The 19,203-nt window shown below is 38.0% G+C and overlaps 1 protein-coding gene across 1 annotated transcript; it reads left to right on the top strand.

Annotated features, from left to right (window-relative positions):
* Nucleotides 1-14: 14 nt before the first annotated feature.
* On the top strand, nucleotides 15-7,677 carry atp5f1d (ATP synthase F1 subunit delta). The gene is made up of 5 exons (XM_082138913.1): nucleotides 15-273; nucleotides 2,070-2,223; nucleotides 6,178-6,266; nucleotides 7,298-7,436; nucleotides 7,548-7,677. Exons 1-4 carry the CDS (start codon nucleotides 157-159, stop codon nucleotides 7,418-7,420), a joined length of 483 nt encoding a protein of 160 aa, XP_081995039.1. The 5' UTR covers nucleotides 15-156; the 3' UTR covers nucleotides 7,421-7,436; nucleotides 7,548-7,677.
* The last annotated feature ends 11,526 nt before the right edge of the window (nucleotides 7,678-19,203 follow it).

Raw genomic sequence — 19,203 nt, 5'->3', positions numbered from 1 at the left:
CACAGTTCGCGCAAAGCCTGACGGGAAAGGTTTCCCGTGCCCTTGTCCTATCAGCCGCGCATCTGACTTGACTGCCTGTGCTGTGTGCTGGACAGGGAAGCCGAGGCTTGTACATTGTCGTGCTGTAAAGGTCCTGGTCTTCTCTCCGTGGTCAAAATGATGGCAGCGAGGTTTCTCCTTCGTCGCGCGGTCCCTGCGTTGAGACACGCGCGCTGTTATGCCGACGTGGCTTCCTCCGCTGAAATGTCCTTCACTTTCGCATCGCCGACACAGGTACTGTCTCGGGCCTACACGCTCTGCTAACACGCTAAGCACCGGCTGTGATTACTCCAGATATATCATATGTCTTATTTGTCATAATTCACATTCAGCTTATTATGGATATACTTATTGTAGCTATAGTTTGATTTGTGTGCGCGCGTGCATGTTGCGCGTGCTATTTACGTGGGTAAACTTGTCAAAATATGACTCTATATTGTGGTACAGATTATCGTTTTGCATCTGCAGCGAATGTATTTAATTTAACACTATACAATGTTTACGCTGTAATGATATGTATATATATAATGTATATATATTTATAACAAATTCTTGCTTGCAAAACATGGACACACGTTTGAATGACTTTAGCAGACTGCTAGCATTGCCACCGATCACCTTGACTTTTTTTATTTTTTTTTTATTTAAAGGGTAGATCAATTAAATGTCTCAGGACAGCTGATAAATTATGTAATTTCTTCATGAAATTATGAATTATACATTTTTTTAAATCACACTTAATATTGTTTTATGGGTGTCATAGTGGCAGGGCAAAGTAACTGTCACAGTCTCTACAATATTACATGTTTTGTTCACACTCATGAAAAACCTGGCAATATCAGGGAAACAATTTAAAATGATTCCCTGAAAAAAAATTCCTTGAAATTAATCTTTAAAAGTCAAGGAAATTTCTATTATTATTAAGTGACAGATATTAACTTTATGTATTTATTTGCCTGTGGAATTGAAGGGCATATTTGTTTACTAACCATATAAAAATGTGATTAGTAGAAAACGCCATTTGAATGAATTAATTTTAGAAATATTTTGTAAATTAAAATGATAAATAGTAAGATAATAATAAATTAAATCATATTAAGATCTGTACATTTGCTTGCTAAGAACAACATCAAATGCGAAAGTAAGTAATACATATAAATAATGCGCAGAGTTCATAACACAGTAATACAAAAATCTAACGTTTTATTAAAAATAAAATAAAAACACAAATTAAATCCTAAGTGGGAATACAATATTATTTTTTTCTGCTGGCAAAAAATATTGAGGAAATCATCACCACTAGGCATTGTTTTGCAGCCCCCACATTTTAAATATATTTTTTCAAAGACCATGATTAATTTCTATTTTAAATAAATGCAGTTCTTTTGAACTTTCTATTCATCAAAGAATTCTGAAAACAAATAGTACACAACGGTTTTCAACATTGAACATAATAATTAATGTTGGAACTATACGGTTATCCGGACCACACGTGTGTCTTTTAGTCCCGTATAGTCATTCCTGATTGGTCTTAACCCCAGTGACGGGTAGGTTTAGGGGCGGGGTTAGGGGTAGGCCATCGTATGATTGGTCTTAACCCCAGTGACGGGTAGGTTTAGGGGTAGGCCATCGTATGATTGGTCTTAACCCCAGTGACGGGTAGGTTTAGGGGTAGGCCATCGTATGATTGGTCTTAACCCCAGTGACGGGTAGGTTTAGGGGCGGGGTTAGGGGTAGGCCATCGTATGATTGGTCTTAACCCCAGTGACGGGTAGGTTTAGGGGCGGGGTTAGGGGTAGGCCATCGTGTGGTCCGGATAACCGTATAGTACCTTAATGTTTTTTGAGCATAAAATCAGCATATTAGAATGATTTCTGAAGGAACATGTGACACTGAAGACTGGCGTAATGATGCTGAAAAATCAGCTTTCTAATTAGGCCTAATATGTTGTCATTTGTTTGGTTGCCAGCTACTTGGCTTCTTGGCAAACTGTTCATCTGGTGCATTGAAGCTTGTTGTACCTTTTGCAGGTGTTCTTCAAGGAAGCCAGCGTAAAACAGGTTGACGTCCCAACACTGACAGGCGCCTTTGGTATCCTGCCAGCCCACGTCCCCACACTGCAGGTCCTCCGACCCGGCATAGTCACCGTCTTCAACGACGACGGTTCCTCTGCTAAGTATTTCGGTGAGTTTTTCCATAGCATTCAGATGTGTCATTCTCTAGTGCTGTTTCAACAACCATTATAAAAACTCGATAGTGGGCGTCCATTTATTTTCTTCATAGGGATTTCATAAAATTCTAAACCAATCAGATCTGAGATGAATTGCTTTGAGTTGATAGTGCTGATACTGACTTTCCATTGGATGATTTCAGCATTATTATTCTCTCTTCGTGATTATGCATAGTGTAGTACTTTAATAGTTAAGTACTTTTTTTAGTGATGCAAAAAAAGTTTAGATAATTATTTAACAACCTTTGAGCAAATGGTTCATTTTTCTTTCTGTATGAAAATTATTTCTTATTTTCTCATCTCATTTTACATTTACATTGGCATTTATGCAATTGGCAGATGCTTTTATCCAAAGTAAGTGACTTGCATTACGTTGAAGGCATACATCATATTGGAAAAAACTGACATTGCGATTTATTTTTGTTTTTCTGCAATATATATTTCGATATGAAAACAATTTTACCAGATGACTTGAATGGCTCTATTTGGAAATAATGAATCATTCTAGAATGATCAGGGTGATTCTGTTGGTGCATCTGCATAGAAAATAATAAACGCATTACAAGCATGGATGAATACAATAGAACAAAGATACAAATGAAATAACCAGTGCTTTATGTTTGTCAGGTAAGTCTAACAGGCACAGAAATTGAATAATCAAATGTAAAATAACACTGAATAGTCTTCACTGTATAAATGAAATGTATTTCTTTTAGGGCTGCACGATATTGAAGAAAAATGCGTTTTGCGATAACTCATTAAATAATGCGATATTCGATATGCAATAAGATAATGCTTAAAGTGTCAAATAAACTTAAATTATCTTTAAAATAAATTTAAAATGATATAACCTACATACGTGTTTCACATTCTTTTTGTGACAAGAAAACATCCCTATAACTTCTGAAAGTGAACAGCAGTGTTTTACTGTAGCATAAGTAAGTAAGTGTTATTAAACCACAGGGTTTAGGGTTTCAGGTAGGCCTGCCTTGTTCATTTAACAACAGAAACTGAATAATCAAATGTGAATATAAAACACGGCTTAGTTTTCACTCTATGAATTACCGGTAAATATATATAGTATACTGATTCTTATTAAAGCTACAAAAGTTATTCAGCCAAGAGCAGTGAGTGATTTTCTCTCTGTCTTTTGTTCATGACCCCAGTTATTGCAAACCGTCGCGATATATACATTTGCGATATTTCGATAGTTTCGATATATTGTGCAGCCCTAATTTCTTTGCTAAAACTGCAAAAGTGATTTTCAGCAGCAAGTTTATTAGGCTGCTGTCACTTTAAGGCTAGACTTAGACTAAAATGCATGTTTGAGCTGTTTTAAAGGAACACGCCGACGTTTTGGGACTTTAGCTTATTCACCGTATCCCCCAGAGTTAGATAAGTCTATACATACCCTTCTCATCTCCGTGCGTGCCGTAACTCTGTCTGACGCAGTGACAAAATAACGCCAACATTTTCCTATTTACATGTTGCGATTTGTATAGTCACTGACGTTATTTTGTCACTTATTGGGAGCAGTATGCTAGCTGGAGCCGTTTACCTCCAGTATTTGTGCTAAGCTAGGCTAGCGGTGGGTGCGTCAGACAGAGTTACGGCATGCACGGAGATGAGAAGGGTATGTATGAACTCTGGGGGATTCGTTGAATAAGCTAAAGCCCCAAAAAGTCTGCTTGTTCCTTTAACTGAACGCAACCTGTACAGACATATCTTAAAGGGTTAGTTCACCCAAAAATGAAAATTCTGTCAGTAATTACTCACCCTCATGTTGTTCCAACCGCGTAAGACCTTCGTTCATCTTCGGAACACAAATTAAGATATTTTTGATGAAATCTGAGTGCTGGATCACTTCTCCATAGGCTGCTAGGTGACCGAAACTTGCTGGCCCAGAAAATTTATTAAAGAGATCGTTAATATAGTCCAAGTGACTACAGTGGCTCAATCTTAAGTATATCAAGCGACGAGAATACTTTTTGTGCGCAAAAACAAACAAAAACAACGACTTTATTCCACAATTCATTTCCTTCTCTCTGGGCCTCTAGTTGGTTCACGTAGTGTTTTAGCGCAGCGCGTCTGTGTTATACGTCACCACGTAGGCTCACTATTGGACGACGCTGGTCATGTGGTGATGCGTGTGGCGTATAACACAGACGCGCTGCGATAAAACACTACGTGAACCAACTAGTGGCCCAGAGAGAAGGAAATGAATTGTGGAATAAAGTCGTTGTTTTTGTTTGTTTTTGCGCACAAAAAGTATTCTCGTCGCTTGATATACTTAAGATTGAGCCACTGTAGTCACTTGGACTATATTAACGATCTCTTTAATAACTTTTCTGGGCCAGCAAGTTTCGGTCACCTAGAAGCCTATGGAGAAGTGATCAGCTCTCAGATTTCATCAAAAATATCTTAATTTGTGTTCTGAAGATGAACGAAGGTCTTACGCGGTTGGAACAACATGAGGGTGAGTAATTACTGACAAAATTTTCATTTTTGGGTGAACTAACCCTTTAAAATGGGTCAGTGCCATTGTTTTGTATCAAGATGCACGCCAGCAATGTTTTTTTTCTAAGGCACGTTTATAAAAGCTACTTAATTGTCCTAATCGAACTAAGGCCTAATCCTGGCTTAATCTAAGCCATCTGTGAAACCAGGCCTTTAACTCAATTATGGTTAAACTGCAATTAATCCGTGAATCACACGTGTTCTGAACCGTGACATGGCATAAAACAACCAACAGGGTTTCTGCGGGTCTTAAAAAGTCTTAATTCACCTTTACACAAATTAAGGCCTTAAAGTCATCAGAGCAGAAATTCCAAAATTCATAAAATCATGGCATTAAATGTTGCATACATTGCAAAAAAAATTTAAATCAAGATACGTTTACTTGAGGTGCAAATTTGAAATGAAGTCTTTAAAATATCTTGAGTTTAAGCTTTAAAACAAGAACAAATGTCTGTCAATCTTTCCTTTTGAATTAAGTTGATTTTTCTTAGTTTCAATCATAAACTCACTTCGTTTTGATCATTTTCACAGAAATCAATACTTCATATTTTGTATCTCCAGCACTGGAAAACAAGACAGACATACTGAGAAAGAACATTACATTTCTGCAGTGTGATCTCAGAGGATACAGGAAAGGATATTTCCATATACTAATGATTGAGAGCAGACTGATTCAAGCCTTCTTTTTTTTCTTTTCTTTTTTTTTTTTTGCTAAATGAATTAAAACATAATGGAGATCTATTGGAAGTTGTATTTTCCAAACTCTGAAGTGTTGCTAATACAACTTATTGTGTTTCTCCCTAGACATTTAAGTTTAGAGAGCATGTTGACATTTTCCCTTCACTTGGTCTTAAAAATGTCTTATATAAGTCTTAAATATACCTTCATAAAACCTGCAGAAACCCTGAACCAAATAAATCAAATACATTTTGATTTATTAAAACTTTCTTAAAAGCATCAAATTAAAGTGATTTTAGTTTGTTTCCCTAATTTTCACAATTTATTACTTCCATAACTCTCATTTATTTTAAATCCAGTCTGATCGGTAGTACCTGGCCTGATTTTGCTACCAAGGAGTGCTATTAAAAAGACTAAAAAACATTTGATAAAATTCATAAAATATAATACATGGTAATTATAGAAACACTTGCAAGGAGAATGAAACTGGGAGAAGATGTCCTCATTTGCACACTTCAGAGGGATATTTGTAACATGATATTCTGTGTTGAAGCAAGCATGTTTGAAAGCAATCTACCATAAAGACGCCTGACAACTTATTGCATATGATTTTAGAAATCCATCCAGAAGGGGTCAGACTTGGCCTAGAAATGAGAGCCTCTTCAGACGTCAACAAATAATATGGTGTACCTTCTGTGCTTTGTGTTTTGCAGTGAGCAGTGGATCAGTCACCGTTAATGCTGACTCTTCAGTGCAGCTGCTGGCGGAGGAAGCCGTTCCTTTGGACAACCTTGACATCGCAGTGAGTCCCTGCTATGCTGTTATCTGAAACGCAAAGAATAATGGAAAAACCCCATCATGCATAGCTCCATTCTCCACTTTTCACGATCCAACCCATTCCTGGGTGGTGTTTTTTTTGGTAGAGTTCACTCAGAAATGCATCATTATGGACGCAAAATGGGTTACAAGGTCCATTTGAAGAAATAAAGGGACGAGTAATTTTCGAAAAACAAAGACTGTTCAGATTATAATGTAGGCTTGTAGGCGTTTAATGAGGTTGAATCTGTGTAGTTGTGCCGTATTTGAAAGTTCATACTGTTTCAGAAACGGCCTATTACTTGTTTGTAGGACTGCATAGACATCTTTTATTGGATTATTATTTAAATTTAGCATTCAAAACTAAATCAAGCCGCGCTTTTATAGAAATCATGCTGTTTACCCTCTACAGCATCATTAAAAATGCTCTTCATATTCTGTTAGTCGAATGTTCAGAATGACGCATCGAGCTCATTCCAAACGGGATGTTCTTGGACATGCCCTTTTTCCGACGCGGAGTAAAGAGCACTTTTGGGTTCATTCCACATAAATAGGCCAATTTTTTATTCTTCCTAGAGATAGCTATGCTCGGGGGCCTCGCTGGTTAATAAGGAAGGAAAGGTCAGTCACCGCTGAAGTGGTGCAGATGTGTCAAATCCCCACTGAGAGACCTTTAACTCCCAGCAATGTTTGGCCTTTACAATGTGTAATCGCCAGTGTGACAAATGTCCTTCACAGGAAAGAGGCCACGTTTATTTGCTCACACTGTTGAGAATACGGCCATGCTAGTCTAGAATGTGGCTCAAGTAGCAGCAGCATTGATTTTTAAGGCAAAGATGAGTTTTCTCACATGCTTCAAGATATTGAAGTTCTCAGATCTATACGACACTTGTTCCAGTTGATGGCTCCTTTTATAATGTCAGCTGTTATGGATTGAGTTTTCGCCTGATACTTCAGTGTCAAGATTATAGTGAATGTGAACCAAATGTCAAGAGTACCATGTCTTTTTTTTTGTAGGCGGCGAAAGCGAACCTCGAGAAAGCCCAGTCAGAACTGATGGGCGTTTCAGATGAGGCAGCCCGGGCAGAGGTTCTGGTCAGCATAGAGGCAAACGAGGCAATCATCAAAGCGCTGGAGTAAACCCACTTGTGTGTTGGTATGTTAACTTTTTAGCAAATGAGAAATGTGGGACAACACTCAGTAAATGCTGCATATGAATGTACTTATGCTTCATCAGTTTCTATTTTGTATTTTTTTTGTTTCTCAGTTGGAAATTCTGTCGGTGTGAAAAAGTCTCCGGCTTTGTCTGTTCCCCACCCCATTGAAGTCAGGAACCTGCAAGACTGCTTGCTTTGTACAGTGGATGAAATTAACAATAAATTTATTTGAAATAACAAGTTGTGTTACTTATGTTCTTTAATTCAAGCTGTATTTGGTGTGCTATAGATTTGTTTGAGTACAGTACTGTTCATGACAGAAAGGGGGCAGTATAGTACATAGTAAAATGTAAAAATTATATGATCAATAAGTTATGACAACATGTTTTTACATTAACTCATCAAAATAAGTTTAGCAATTTTTTATAACTTGTTTTATGTTATACAAGACTCAGCTCATTTTTAAAGTCAGTTTAATGTAATTTAAGTTGAAATGACTTAAAAATCCAAGTTGACTGTACTTAAACTTAAGGTAGCAACTTTTTTTTGTACGTAATGTACAAAATGTACAATGAACTTAAAGGATCACCAAGCTATATGCAGAGGGAACTGGAGGGAATCTTTTCCTCTTTATTATTCAGTCAATAGCGATGTTTCCGTCCACATTTTTATATGCATTTTGAGATATTGCGTAATAACGCCAGATGGAAACACCAAGAATGTATGTGCTCAATTGAGTCAGAAACCTTTTATCCGAAAAGAAAATATGCACATAAACTATGTTGGAAACACATTTACCGAATAAGTTCCTCGATGCGCATTAAAAAAAAGACATTTTGCGATGGGACTGCATAACTGAACTGGACCAGTGGACCTATCTTTTGCACAACATCTGAAATGCTGTTTTGGTTGTTCTGAAATGTCGTTAAAGTGCTTCAGTATAATTAGGCTACCTCCCAGAACTGTCTTACACGACTGCATTCCCAAACAGCCGCCATCCGCCTCCAAAAGCAAGATAATATTACTGCGTTCTGTCTGCGTGTTCTGAGGCGCGAGTAATTTTGTTATATATGAAATTATATACAGTGGCTTCTCCTACTGTAGCAACTTCCATTTTTCTTAGTGATATTTAGCACCAGTTTATCAGGAAGTGATATGGAAACGGTGCTTTATTTGCAAATTTTTTTGCGATATTCCTATTGCATAAGTTAAATTCACAACTTTAGATGGAAAGATAGCTAATGACACCAATTCATGTGACTTTTTTTATTTTATTTACCCATATTGCATTTGTTTCTTGTTTGTGCATCTTCAAGCCTCATAGCTGTTATGCTAATTTTCAACCTACTCAAGTTGCCTTCATAAGCATTTTCTAGATCCCTAAAAACTGATAAGCAGGTACTGACAAGCCAACAACAGAGTTAGAAATACAGCTAGACTACGGTGCAAGAAGAAACATCCTACAGACGGTGGACGTTGTGGAGTTAAAGTCCTATATTTGCTTAAGTACAGGGTAATTTGGGTTCATCCAGAGCTATATGCTTGTGCTGACTGGAGTTTTACGAGACTAAACCAAATGCGTCTTTATGAACGTCAGATGTCTAGCGTGGCAACATGCTACAGCTTGCTCCAGTGGCACATGTACAGAATTGGCAGAGAACACTGGCAGAAAGTAATAATCGTCCTTTGCTAAGAAAGGTTTTTTGGGTTCACTAGTTTGTCTAAATTGTTACTTGCACTGCATAACTTGCATGTGTTTACTATATATTTGTGATTAATTGCTTATGAATAGTTGAACAAACAGAATTAAAAACCAATGCAGACATGTCAGAAGTCTTATTTTTATCTTTTCACAGACTGACTGTGTCGGAAATCAGTGTGGCAAAGTCTGATATTTTAAGATTACTTATGGTTTAAGGAACCACAAGGTTCTATTTATGTCTCACAATGTTTCCCTTGTTGCCATCTTTTGTTTCTATCTCAAGTGTGAGTATAGCCTCTATTCTTAAACTTCCTCTACGGGATAGTCCTAATTACGGTTCTGAAGTCTCAAGAAGGGACAGTTTTAGGTTAGAAGTTCTTCCCTAGCAAAACTTTTCGTCAACTTTTGGAACAAGATATCCCAACGGCACCAAAGGGTTTTTGAAGAAATAGTATTCCAAATCGGAATGAAATGATCAAGCAATGTCAATGGAAAAAAGCCACCATTGTCCGCCTTATTTTTAAGGTAAAAGTGGGCATGGCCATTGTGCAATGTACAAGGCCTCCAGTGTCATATGCCTTTTTTTGAGTAATGTTAGTAGAAAAAAAAAGCATCCGCCATTCTGCTTTATATTGCAAACTGCCATTTTTAAAATCATTTTAATTATCGTAACCATAGGCACACTGGTTCATTGGTTTAACACGCATCATTTTTTGTGTACCTATAGCGGCTAATAAACACATTCACAGAAAATAGCTTCCACATTGCAAAATAAGGTGGTTGGGACTAGTGTTCATTTCTGTATTCATTCTTGCAGTTTAGCTCCAATCTGCTTCAATGCAGCTGCCCACAAGTTCTAGTCATTCTGAAGACTTTGATTAGATGCTTCAGGTGTGTTTAATTGGTGCTGGAGCTAAACACAGTTCGAAGGTGGCCCTCCAGTAGCAGGATTGGACACCTTTGTAATCTAAACTCTGCAGGAATGTCCCTCTTGGAGAAGGATTGGACCCCTTTGTTTGAGGGGTCAGTGGTTCCCAACCCTGGTCCTGGAGTACCCCCAGTATTAGTAAAGACGCCAAGACCTTAATGGGTATGCAGTGTTGGGGGTACACCAGGACTAGGGTTGGGAACCACTGGCATAGGTGTCACAGTAATGCTTGAGATGCCTGCAGGAGAGACAACTGTAAAAGTGCAGTTTAAGCTCTGACCTGGTTTTGCTTGCAGTCTGCAGGGCTTCAGACTCTCAGGTGACTGTGAGATACTGCACACAGGCTGGGAGTGGGCGCGAAGGCCTGACACTCCCGCCTACACAGACATACGGACCAGCGCAGATCTGCGACCAGTTCTGCAATTACTGGAATTGACTACGGCTGGAGTTCTGAGAAAAGCATCCGGTCTTAGGTCAGTCTTATAGGGCTGTTTCTCGATGTAGACCCTACACCACATCCTTTTTTGTCACTCCCACCCACACTTGCAAAGGTGCCTACAAATAGAATGTAGAGCAAGCATTCTAGAGAAACCTGCAAATCCACAACACACCTCAAAACTTTGAGGTTGAAGTTTGTCAGCTTTGCTCTAGTGATAAATAACCCTGATTGACATCTCAAGTAATCAACTATACATTTGGGCAAGGGGACATGGCGTCCCCTTGTAAGTCTTTCACATTAGTCATACTGACTATCTTTGGTTAAACAAATTTTTTCTTGCAGTACTAAACAGATTAGTGAATAAATGATGACTCTCCCAGTCTTGTTTTGACTGTTTATCATTTACAAGTGAGTCCCTGCCAGTAAATGTCATAACTAGATCATCTACTGCAAATAGTATCTTTCCAGAGATATTAGTTACCAGACTTTTACCTCTGGGGGTCCTACGCAAGCTAAGCAATGGAGATGACTGGGAATGCTAATGTCTGACCTTATCCAGGTATTATAGACCTACTTGGTCCAGACAAACACACAGTCCTCCACAGACCATGGCAGAGAGGTAGGTACGACATACTTTTTATTAATTGCAAGGAAAGGACAAGCTAACTTTCTTTGCATCTCCCCCATACTAACAGTGACGTTTGTGGAGGTCTTGCGTTCCACAGAGCAAAGTGTCACATTCCCGAAGGGTGAGGTTGTTAAATCAGTTGACTGGGAAAGCAATGGTGAGGCGGGGCACATGGGTCTCTTGTAGAGTGAAACCCTGTACACCAACTCTACAGCACAGTTTCAGTAAAACTGTTTGATGGCTCATAACACACATTCGTATGATGTACTTTAAAGGTTTAAAAGATGTCTATGGCCAGAGAAATTGAGGTGAACCCATTTTATTCTCTGTAAGGCACATCAAGAAATGGCTGACAATTCACAAATCCTTCCCCCTAAACTTGCCAGAACTTCCTGTTCAGTCTCCAGCATCCTTCGAGGGTCAGACCGAGCTTTGTTAAATGGGACGGTCTAGCCAACGGAGGATTGTTCTTGTTGTCTAGCAACTGTGACAGCTGCCATTGATGAGTGACAGTAACGTTTGTACTGGCCTTTTTTGAAAGTTATATTAAACTGTCTGAAAACAAAACAGGGTTAACAAACTGTCTAAATGTGTTCACCATGGTCCATTTCTGTATATAATTAAGAGTATAACAATATATATATCGCATCTTAGTAAGATATGTCAACATTTGAACTGCTTTAAGTTTTTTTATTATTATTATTTATACATTTTGTATCATTAGATATTTGAGTAAGTTGAAACCCAATACTTTCAATTAAGTGTGATTCAGCAATTTTTCTCCCAAAAAAATCCTGTCGTCACTGGAGCGCACTAAATTCTGGGGTAGGCAAGGCCGCGAAGGATCCATCTGTTGTATCCTTAATTTCATGGGAAATGAAGGACGCATTTGGAGGCTGCCTTCGAATTGGGACAGCCTTTGCCACGCTGCGGTGACGCAATCGGCCTTCAAAGGATGCAGCCTTTGAATTGGGACACAGCTCATGTCACCTGTCAAGTGTCTAGTCTTAAACTTACCAATCAAGAAGCACTTTCCTTCTCCACCTCCATCACTTTTTTTTCCCATGTAAGGTATCCAGCTGGAAAAAAGCTCTGATTTTTTCCCCTTAAATGCAAAACATTGCCCCTTAGAATGCATTACACTGTGGAATCAACCCTGCAGCACTTAATGGAAAACCAATTAGGGAAAACCCAGTTGTCACATAGACCTACTGTTTAACTAAAGAGAGAAATTCACGCTTCTGTGCATGCATCTCTACTCTAAGTAGAACCTTTTGTTTGGCAAGAACATTGAGTGAGTTTGCACAAACAAAAATAGCTCAATTAATACTAAAGTCATAAGTTTGATTCCCAGGGGACACAGACTGATAGAATGTAAACCTTTAATGCACAGCAAAAGTCTGCTCACAAAAAAACTAATTTCTGCATTCCACAGCACTTCTTTGACATTATTTTTCTATGTATACATGCACCAGGTGGACATGTTTGACTGTTACACTTGAGTTTTGCGTCTTCAGCAGTGTCTCCTGCATGAGTGCTGCATTTTTTGATGGCTGTATTAAGGTAGAAGTTCAATTATTGTTCTAATTATTTTCATAATTAATAGTTCAAAATTAGCAAATTCATTTGAAAGGCCAATAGTAAATGTAGATTCAAATTTATCATCCTGTCCTTACCCAACACTCGTGCTGGTTTCCTAATCACATGTCTTAATGCTGAAGCACTAGGAAAATATGTCATCATGCTAGTTTCCATCCAGCACTACCCAAGTAGACATAGCACCATTTACACACTTATGCAGTCCTGGACTTTGGTGCAAGGCCCCACACCCGTATGCAAATGTATGACGTTTTCCAGTGCTGGCAGACAGCAGATCAAACATAACCATGAGCCCAGCCATTGATCTAATTCTGTCAGCTGGCCTGGAATTAGCAGGTGGTGGGGCGGGGAAGGTTGGGCTGTTAGGCGAGGTCAGGAATGCTCTGACTGTTTAGGCGCTAGATGGAAAACGATGCCAATTGGTCACTTATTTTCATGGTGAACATAATTACGAGAAGTAAGGATGACAGCAGTTTTGCAGTAGGCAAACTAGCCTTATACGAATCCAAAACGAAGGCTTGACAGTGAACTTATTTATGTTCACCACCTTGTTGCCCTTTCATCAAGTTATGCTATGACGATCCCTCTGAGGTAATGCTCCCAGGAACTCCCAACTTGTCATCATTCCAGAAAGATAACGTGCATGCTAAAGCTAGCTTTCACATTTCCTGTACTAACTCAAACTAGTAAAAGTTTTCTCCAGCTACAGATTTAGGGTGAATTGAAGGAAAAAGATCCATTGTGCACTGGGGAACAACTGGACATGATTTACTACATAATTTATAACTGACTGATTGACACATCTTAACCGTTTAGCCATGGTGTTATGTAGCATGCATTTTATCACAGTGGTTACAGAATGCTGATAAAGGCATGTCATTGGCAAAAAAAAAATACTGGGTTCAATCCAGGACAATCCCCCAAATAGATCACCTCTTAGAATTCACAAGGCCTCAGATTATGGGAAGCCACAACATGTAATAAGTAGAAGGTTGCTGGTGTGGTTTTGCAGAAAGATATTTAAATATGAATACCATATGGGCAATGTGCAATATCAGTGTACAAAACGTCTTATGAACCTTCAGTGTGTTGACTCATTGCACTTGTAACCCATCCAACAAATGATGCACCTCAGTGAGGTGAATAAATCCTCAGAAACATTAGCATAACATTAACATAGAGCTGCATGTAAACACATCCTCGTGCTTGGTGCCAGATAGGTTAACAAGAGTACAAAAATAGACCTCTTTGACAAATGAACTGGCACTAGAACTGCTGCACATATCAAATATTCTGATCTGTTATACCCCCGACATGACTAAACATGGACTGCATCAGTCTCTTTTAGCCTCTTAGCATAATGGCCTGGTTTCACAGACAGGGCTTAGATTAAGCCAGGATTAGGCCTTAGTTTAATGAGGACATCTAAGTAGCTTTTATAAACGTGCCTTAGAAAAAAACATTACTGGTGTGCATCTTGAGACAAAACTCAGTTAAAACAGCTCAAACATGCATTTTAGTCCAGGACTAGGCTTAAGCCTTGTCTGTGAAACCTGGGGGGAAGAGTTATTAATTGAAAGGTATTAAGAGGTTAAAGTTGATGATACACTGGGCAACTTTTTGAGCAATGTTGCTGGGCGATATTGCCGTCAATGGGCAACCAGGTGAGACACATGGCCCACGACCGATCTAAGGCATCCAGATAGAAACCTATTGGCAATTCTCAAGGGGAAAGTGCCCAAGCAACATTACCCGGCAGCATTGCTCAAAAATGTTGCCCCGTGTATCATCGCCTTAAGGGTTGGTTCCGTGATTCAGTGGAAACTCATGATTACCAGTGTGTTGTTCTTCCCACTGGATATTGGATACTCTGATGTTAGCGACTATTAGGTTTTTCTCACTATGCTTAGCGCCATTTCAACCCCGGGTTAAACAACGTTTCACAATCAATTTTTTAAAGGGATTACGTCACAAAATGATGATGTAAAGCATCATAAAGAATGCTTGATGCAACATAAAGAGTCAAGCTTTTGCTTCTTAGCATGGCCTATTAGCCCCTGCTGGTAGATGTTGTAACTACACCATATTTCTCCATTGATAGTTTTTTTAACCTCACTTTTTTTTCCCGTGCTGCTTTTGACACCACAACTTAGGATAATCGCCAGTGAACATTTCAGGACTGTAGTACACCTATGTTTATCAGCCAATTAGCATCTTGGCCACGTCATTTTGCTGCAGCTCTAGAGTGCTCATGAGTAAATATGGCAGATTTCACATTACATACATCCACGGGGTTCCACACCAGCCGAGCAAGTGCCATTTTACACATTAGTACACTGTAATTCTATTCAGTTTTGATCCAAACAGTATTGTATTGTAAAATTCTTGCTTCATAATACATTTGCAGCTGTTCGAATATCAACTAATGAGGAACTGAAAGGACCAAAGAAGAATTAATTTGCATGAACAAATTAAACTTTTCCTTTGAAAAGAAGTGGTATAAGGATATACTGAAACATTTTCTTTTCTGGTATATAAGCACTAGGTAAGATTATTATACTTTTAAAACAATATCTATCTTGACCAACTCTTGAGTATCTTAACCGAAATAAATATCAACCACTTAATATTGCTGTTGACTTCTGAAGTCACCCATTAAACAACATGAAGAACACTTTCAGATTACATTCTCTACAGAGAGTTCAATCAAGTTCAGAAACCGGATTAACTGGTCTAGGAAACAACGTTTTAGTCTTCGATTAATCCATCTTTTTCCAAGAACACTTCATAGAGGTCATAAGCTGATTCCTTCTGCCACTATGTGGGAAGCTGTAAAAGTAAACAACCTCATTGGCCCGTATGTAAATGCTTTACCGGATGGACACAACTGAACTCTCTGTGGTGAACTCGAACAGCACAGGGAAATGAGGAAGTAAGCAATTCAGGCACATTAACGCGAAACGCCACTCGCGGCTCAGAGACAGAGACAGGAAATAATGGCATTCTTGTGAAGTGTATGCTTCTATTTTTAAAGTCTGATTGGATGCAGGATGACCAAGCTTCCTACGTCACAGATGGAATCAGAGAGCCAGAATTACCTTCCATATCAATGATTAGATTACCACAAACAGCGGATACAGGTGAAATGTCAGTGTGCCACGCTGCCCCCGTGCATTGCTTCTCTATAGAGGCAGTGTTCTGATTAAATTAGCCTAACGTGGGAAGTTGCTAATCCGAGCCAACCCAGGATTAAGCCTGCAGGACATCGAGAGTACATGGGAGAATGCATGTTTGAGTGTGGGTTGCTGAGTGGGTGGTGGATAACAAGGGTTTGCGGAGAACAAATAAACCTTGCTGAACATGAGGCTAACAAAGATACCCCTGAAATTTCGCTTTGTCTTAATTCATCAAATGATGTTGTAGAATATAACATGAAATGTGGATTAATAACAAGCAATACACACTTGATTTGCTCTGGAATTTGGCTGACGGGTTGGTCGAATTCTCTTGTGCTTATTCTCAGTTTCCATAAAGGAGTGTTTTTTTCATTTATAATGTGGTCCAGCTCTGCAGGTGGCTACTTATGAAAGACTATACAAATGCAATATGCCTACAGAGCTACTAAGGCCTGGAACAAAAGATGTAATATTGTGATTATATATCGAAAATACCTGCATCAGTGGGCTCATGATTAGCTGAAGATTAACCACTTTAAATTTTAAAAAAGCTATTGAAGCTTGTTTCCGCCACTGAATAAAAAAAAGAAAAAGAAAAAAAAAGGTAATTGCTACTTTTTATCTTGCAATTCCGGCTTTTTTTTCCTCAGAATTGCATGATATAAAACTCACAAAGTCAGAATTGTGAGGTATGAACTCGGAATTCTGGGAAATAAAGTCAGAATTGTAAGCTATAATTGTCATAATCTATACAGGTTATTTTAGTTCCTCAATTCTGATTGGCTGAGGCCCTCAATATTAACTTCTCATTACATGATTCTCTGGAAAACTTTATTCTCATTGGTTAATCACCCAAAAATGAAAATTCTGCCCTTGTGTCGTTCCAAACCCATAAGACTTTCCTTCATCTTCGGAACACACATGATCTTTTTTATCAAATCTGTCCCAATTCTGTACTCTCTATTGACAGCTAAGCAACTACCACTTTGACGCTTCAAAAAGTTTATAAAGAGATCATAAAACGAATCAATATGTATCAAGTAGTTTAGTCCAAATTTTCTGAAGAGACACGATCGCTTTATATGATGAATAGTTCGAATTTAGGCTTTTATTCACATATAAACATTCAACAACGAATTGGTCGAATTGTTTTGTACAGGAAGTGGAAGCTTTAAGATATAGGCCTTGATGGCTAGCTAATATACAGGTAACTCAAATCAATAGTTAATGTCCACGTATTTATTTATTTGGTTGAGTAAGTGCCATTATATGTAGAGTCAGCTGTCAATATCTCAAAATAGATGCACTTTCAGAAAAAAAGGTACAAAAGCTGTCACTGTGGCGGTAACTTTTCCAAAGGTACACTTTTGTACCTAAAGAGTGCATTTAAGTCCCTCAAAGGTACATATTGGTACCAAAGGTGTACATATTAGTACCTAAATGGTACATATTAGAACCCTTTTCAAGAGTACTGTCCCAGTGACAGCTTTTGTACCTTATTTTCTGAGAGTGTGGAATAAATGGATCACGTTTTCCACAAATATATGAAGCAGCACAACTTCTTTTAACATTGAGAGTAAAAAGTGTTACCAGAGCTGCAACTCAGCATATTAGAATGATTTCTGAAAGTTCATGTGACTGAATTAAGTAATGGCTTCTGAAAATTCAGCTTTGCTTTGCCATCACAGGAATAAATGACATTTTAAAATATATAAAAATAGAAAACAGTCAACACACACGTAATATCTCCCACACCCTGTTGGAGGAAATACACCTGCAAAGTACACTTTGTTGTCTTTTCGCTTCATAACCTTTAGGGTGGATGTGTAACTATGTCTTGTGTAATTTCTGTGTTCCCACAGTACTCATTTCTCCCCAACTTCCTGTTGACAGACCTATGAGCCACGGCCTTACGCACTGACAGGCATGTCCTAATGCTTCCCTCTCTGTTTCAACAAAGAAATCGGGGGGTAAACAACAATCGGAATGGGCTGACGGATGCAGGCTGTTGAAAATTTCTCGAACATGAATATGGGAACCAGAGTCTGACTTTGATGGTTTGGAATGCTGTTCACCCACACATGCACAGACGCCCACATATGTCCCACACATGTCTCACATTTTAATACGCATAAAGATTATTCATTGTATGTGACACTTCAAGATCCTTCACATCCACCCATTCCATTTAAAGACAGACATGTGTGTGCATGAATAAGGCTAATTGATTCATTGAAAGCTGTTTAATTGGCAAGAGCAAACAACCTCTTCAATAAAATCCCTTTAGGGTGGGAAAGCAGACGTTCTTACGACACATTGTGTCATCTTATTAGGAGCACAACAAAGAATTCATCATTCATCAACAATTTGTTTTCAGGTTTACGGTCTTCACCTTGCCGCATCACCGCTTCGAAAAGGTGACGATGTTTATATGAAACATATTTCAGTGTTGTAGTATTGTAGGACATTTAGAAGAAACCAATTAGACATAAAAACATAAATGCATCATCATTATATTGTCTACTACTCTGTAAAAACGTTGCCGCCTTAAATTTTTAAGTACAATCAACTTGGATGTTTAAGTCATTTCAACTTAAATTACATTAAAATGACTTTAAAAATTTGTCGAATCTTGTATAACTTATATGAAAAGTTAAAAAATTGCTTAACTTATTTTGATGAGTTAAAGCAATGTAAAAGCATATGTTGTCATAACTTCTTGATCATATAATTTTTTTACATTGTATAGGCTACATATTTAATCAATTTCTGTATATGCACCTTAAAGTCTTGCATGAGAATAGCTGCTGAACATTTCCTCTATTATTTCTCCTAAAACAATTAGTTACCATTTTGTGATATTTATGAAAATACCCTTGATCTAATAAGTATATAAAATTAGGATGGTGATTTTAGTTTGGAGGACAAAATTCAAAAAAATAAAATAATTGAAATTGGTTTTGTGCTAAATGTTTAAAAACAAACATATACATATAAACCACAGAGAGAAAACACATTTGTGACTTTGTGAAAAAAATTATTATTACTGAGATAGCCTATAGCCCTTGTGACAACTTCCTTTTTGGACATTTAGCCATGGTCTCCACACTGTAAAAAATGATATGAACAATAAGTTATGACAACATATATTTTTTTACGTTGCTTAACTCATCAAAATAAGTTAAGCAATTTTCAACTTTTTTATGTTATACAAGATTCAACTATTTTTTTTAAGTCAGTTTAATGTAATTTAAGTTGAAATTACTTAAACATCCAAGTTGATTGTAACTTTTT

Source organism: Leuciscus leuciscus (assembly GCF_965113295.1).
Source record: "Leuciscus leuciscus genome assembly, chromosome: 15".
In the NCBI taxonomy this organism is placed as follows: Eukaryota; Metazoa; Chordata; class Actinopteri; order Cypriniformes; family Leuciscidae; genus Leuciscus; species Leuciscus leuciscus.
The sequence above is the reverse complement of the archived record's forward strand: the minus strand, read 5'-3'. Positions and strand labels throughout refer to the sequence as shown.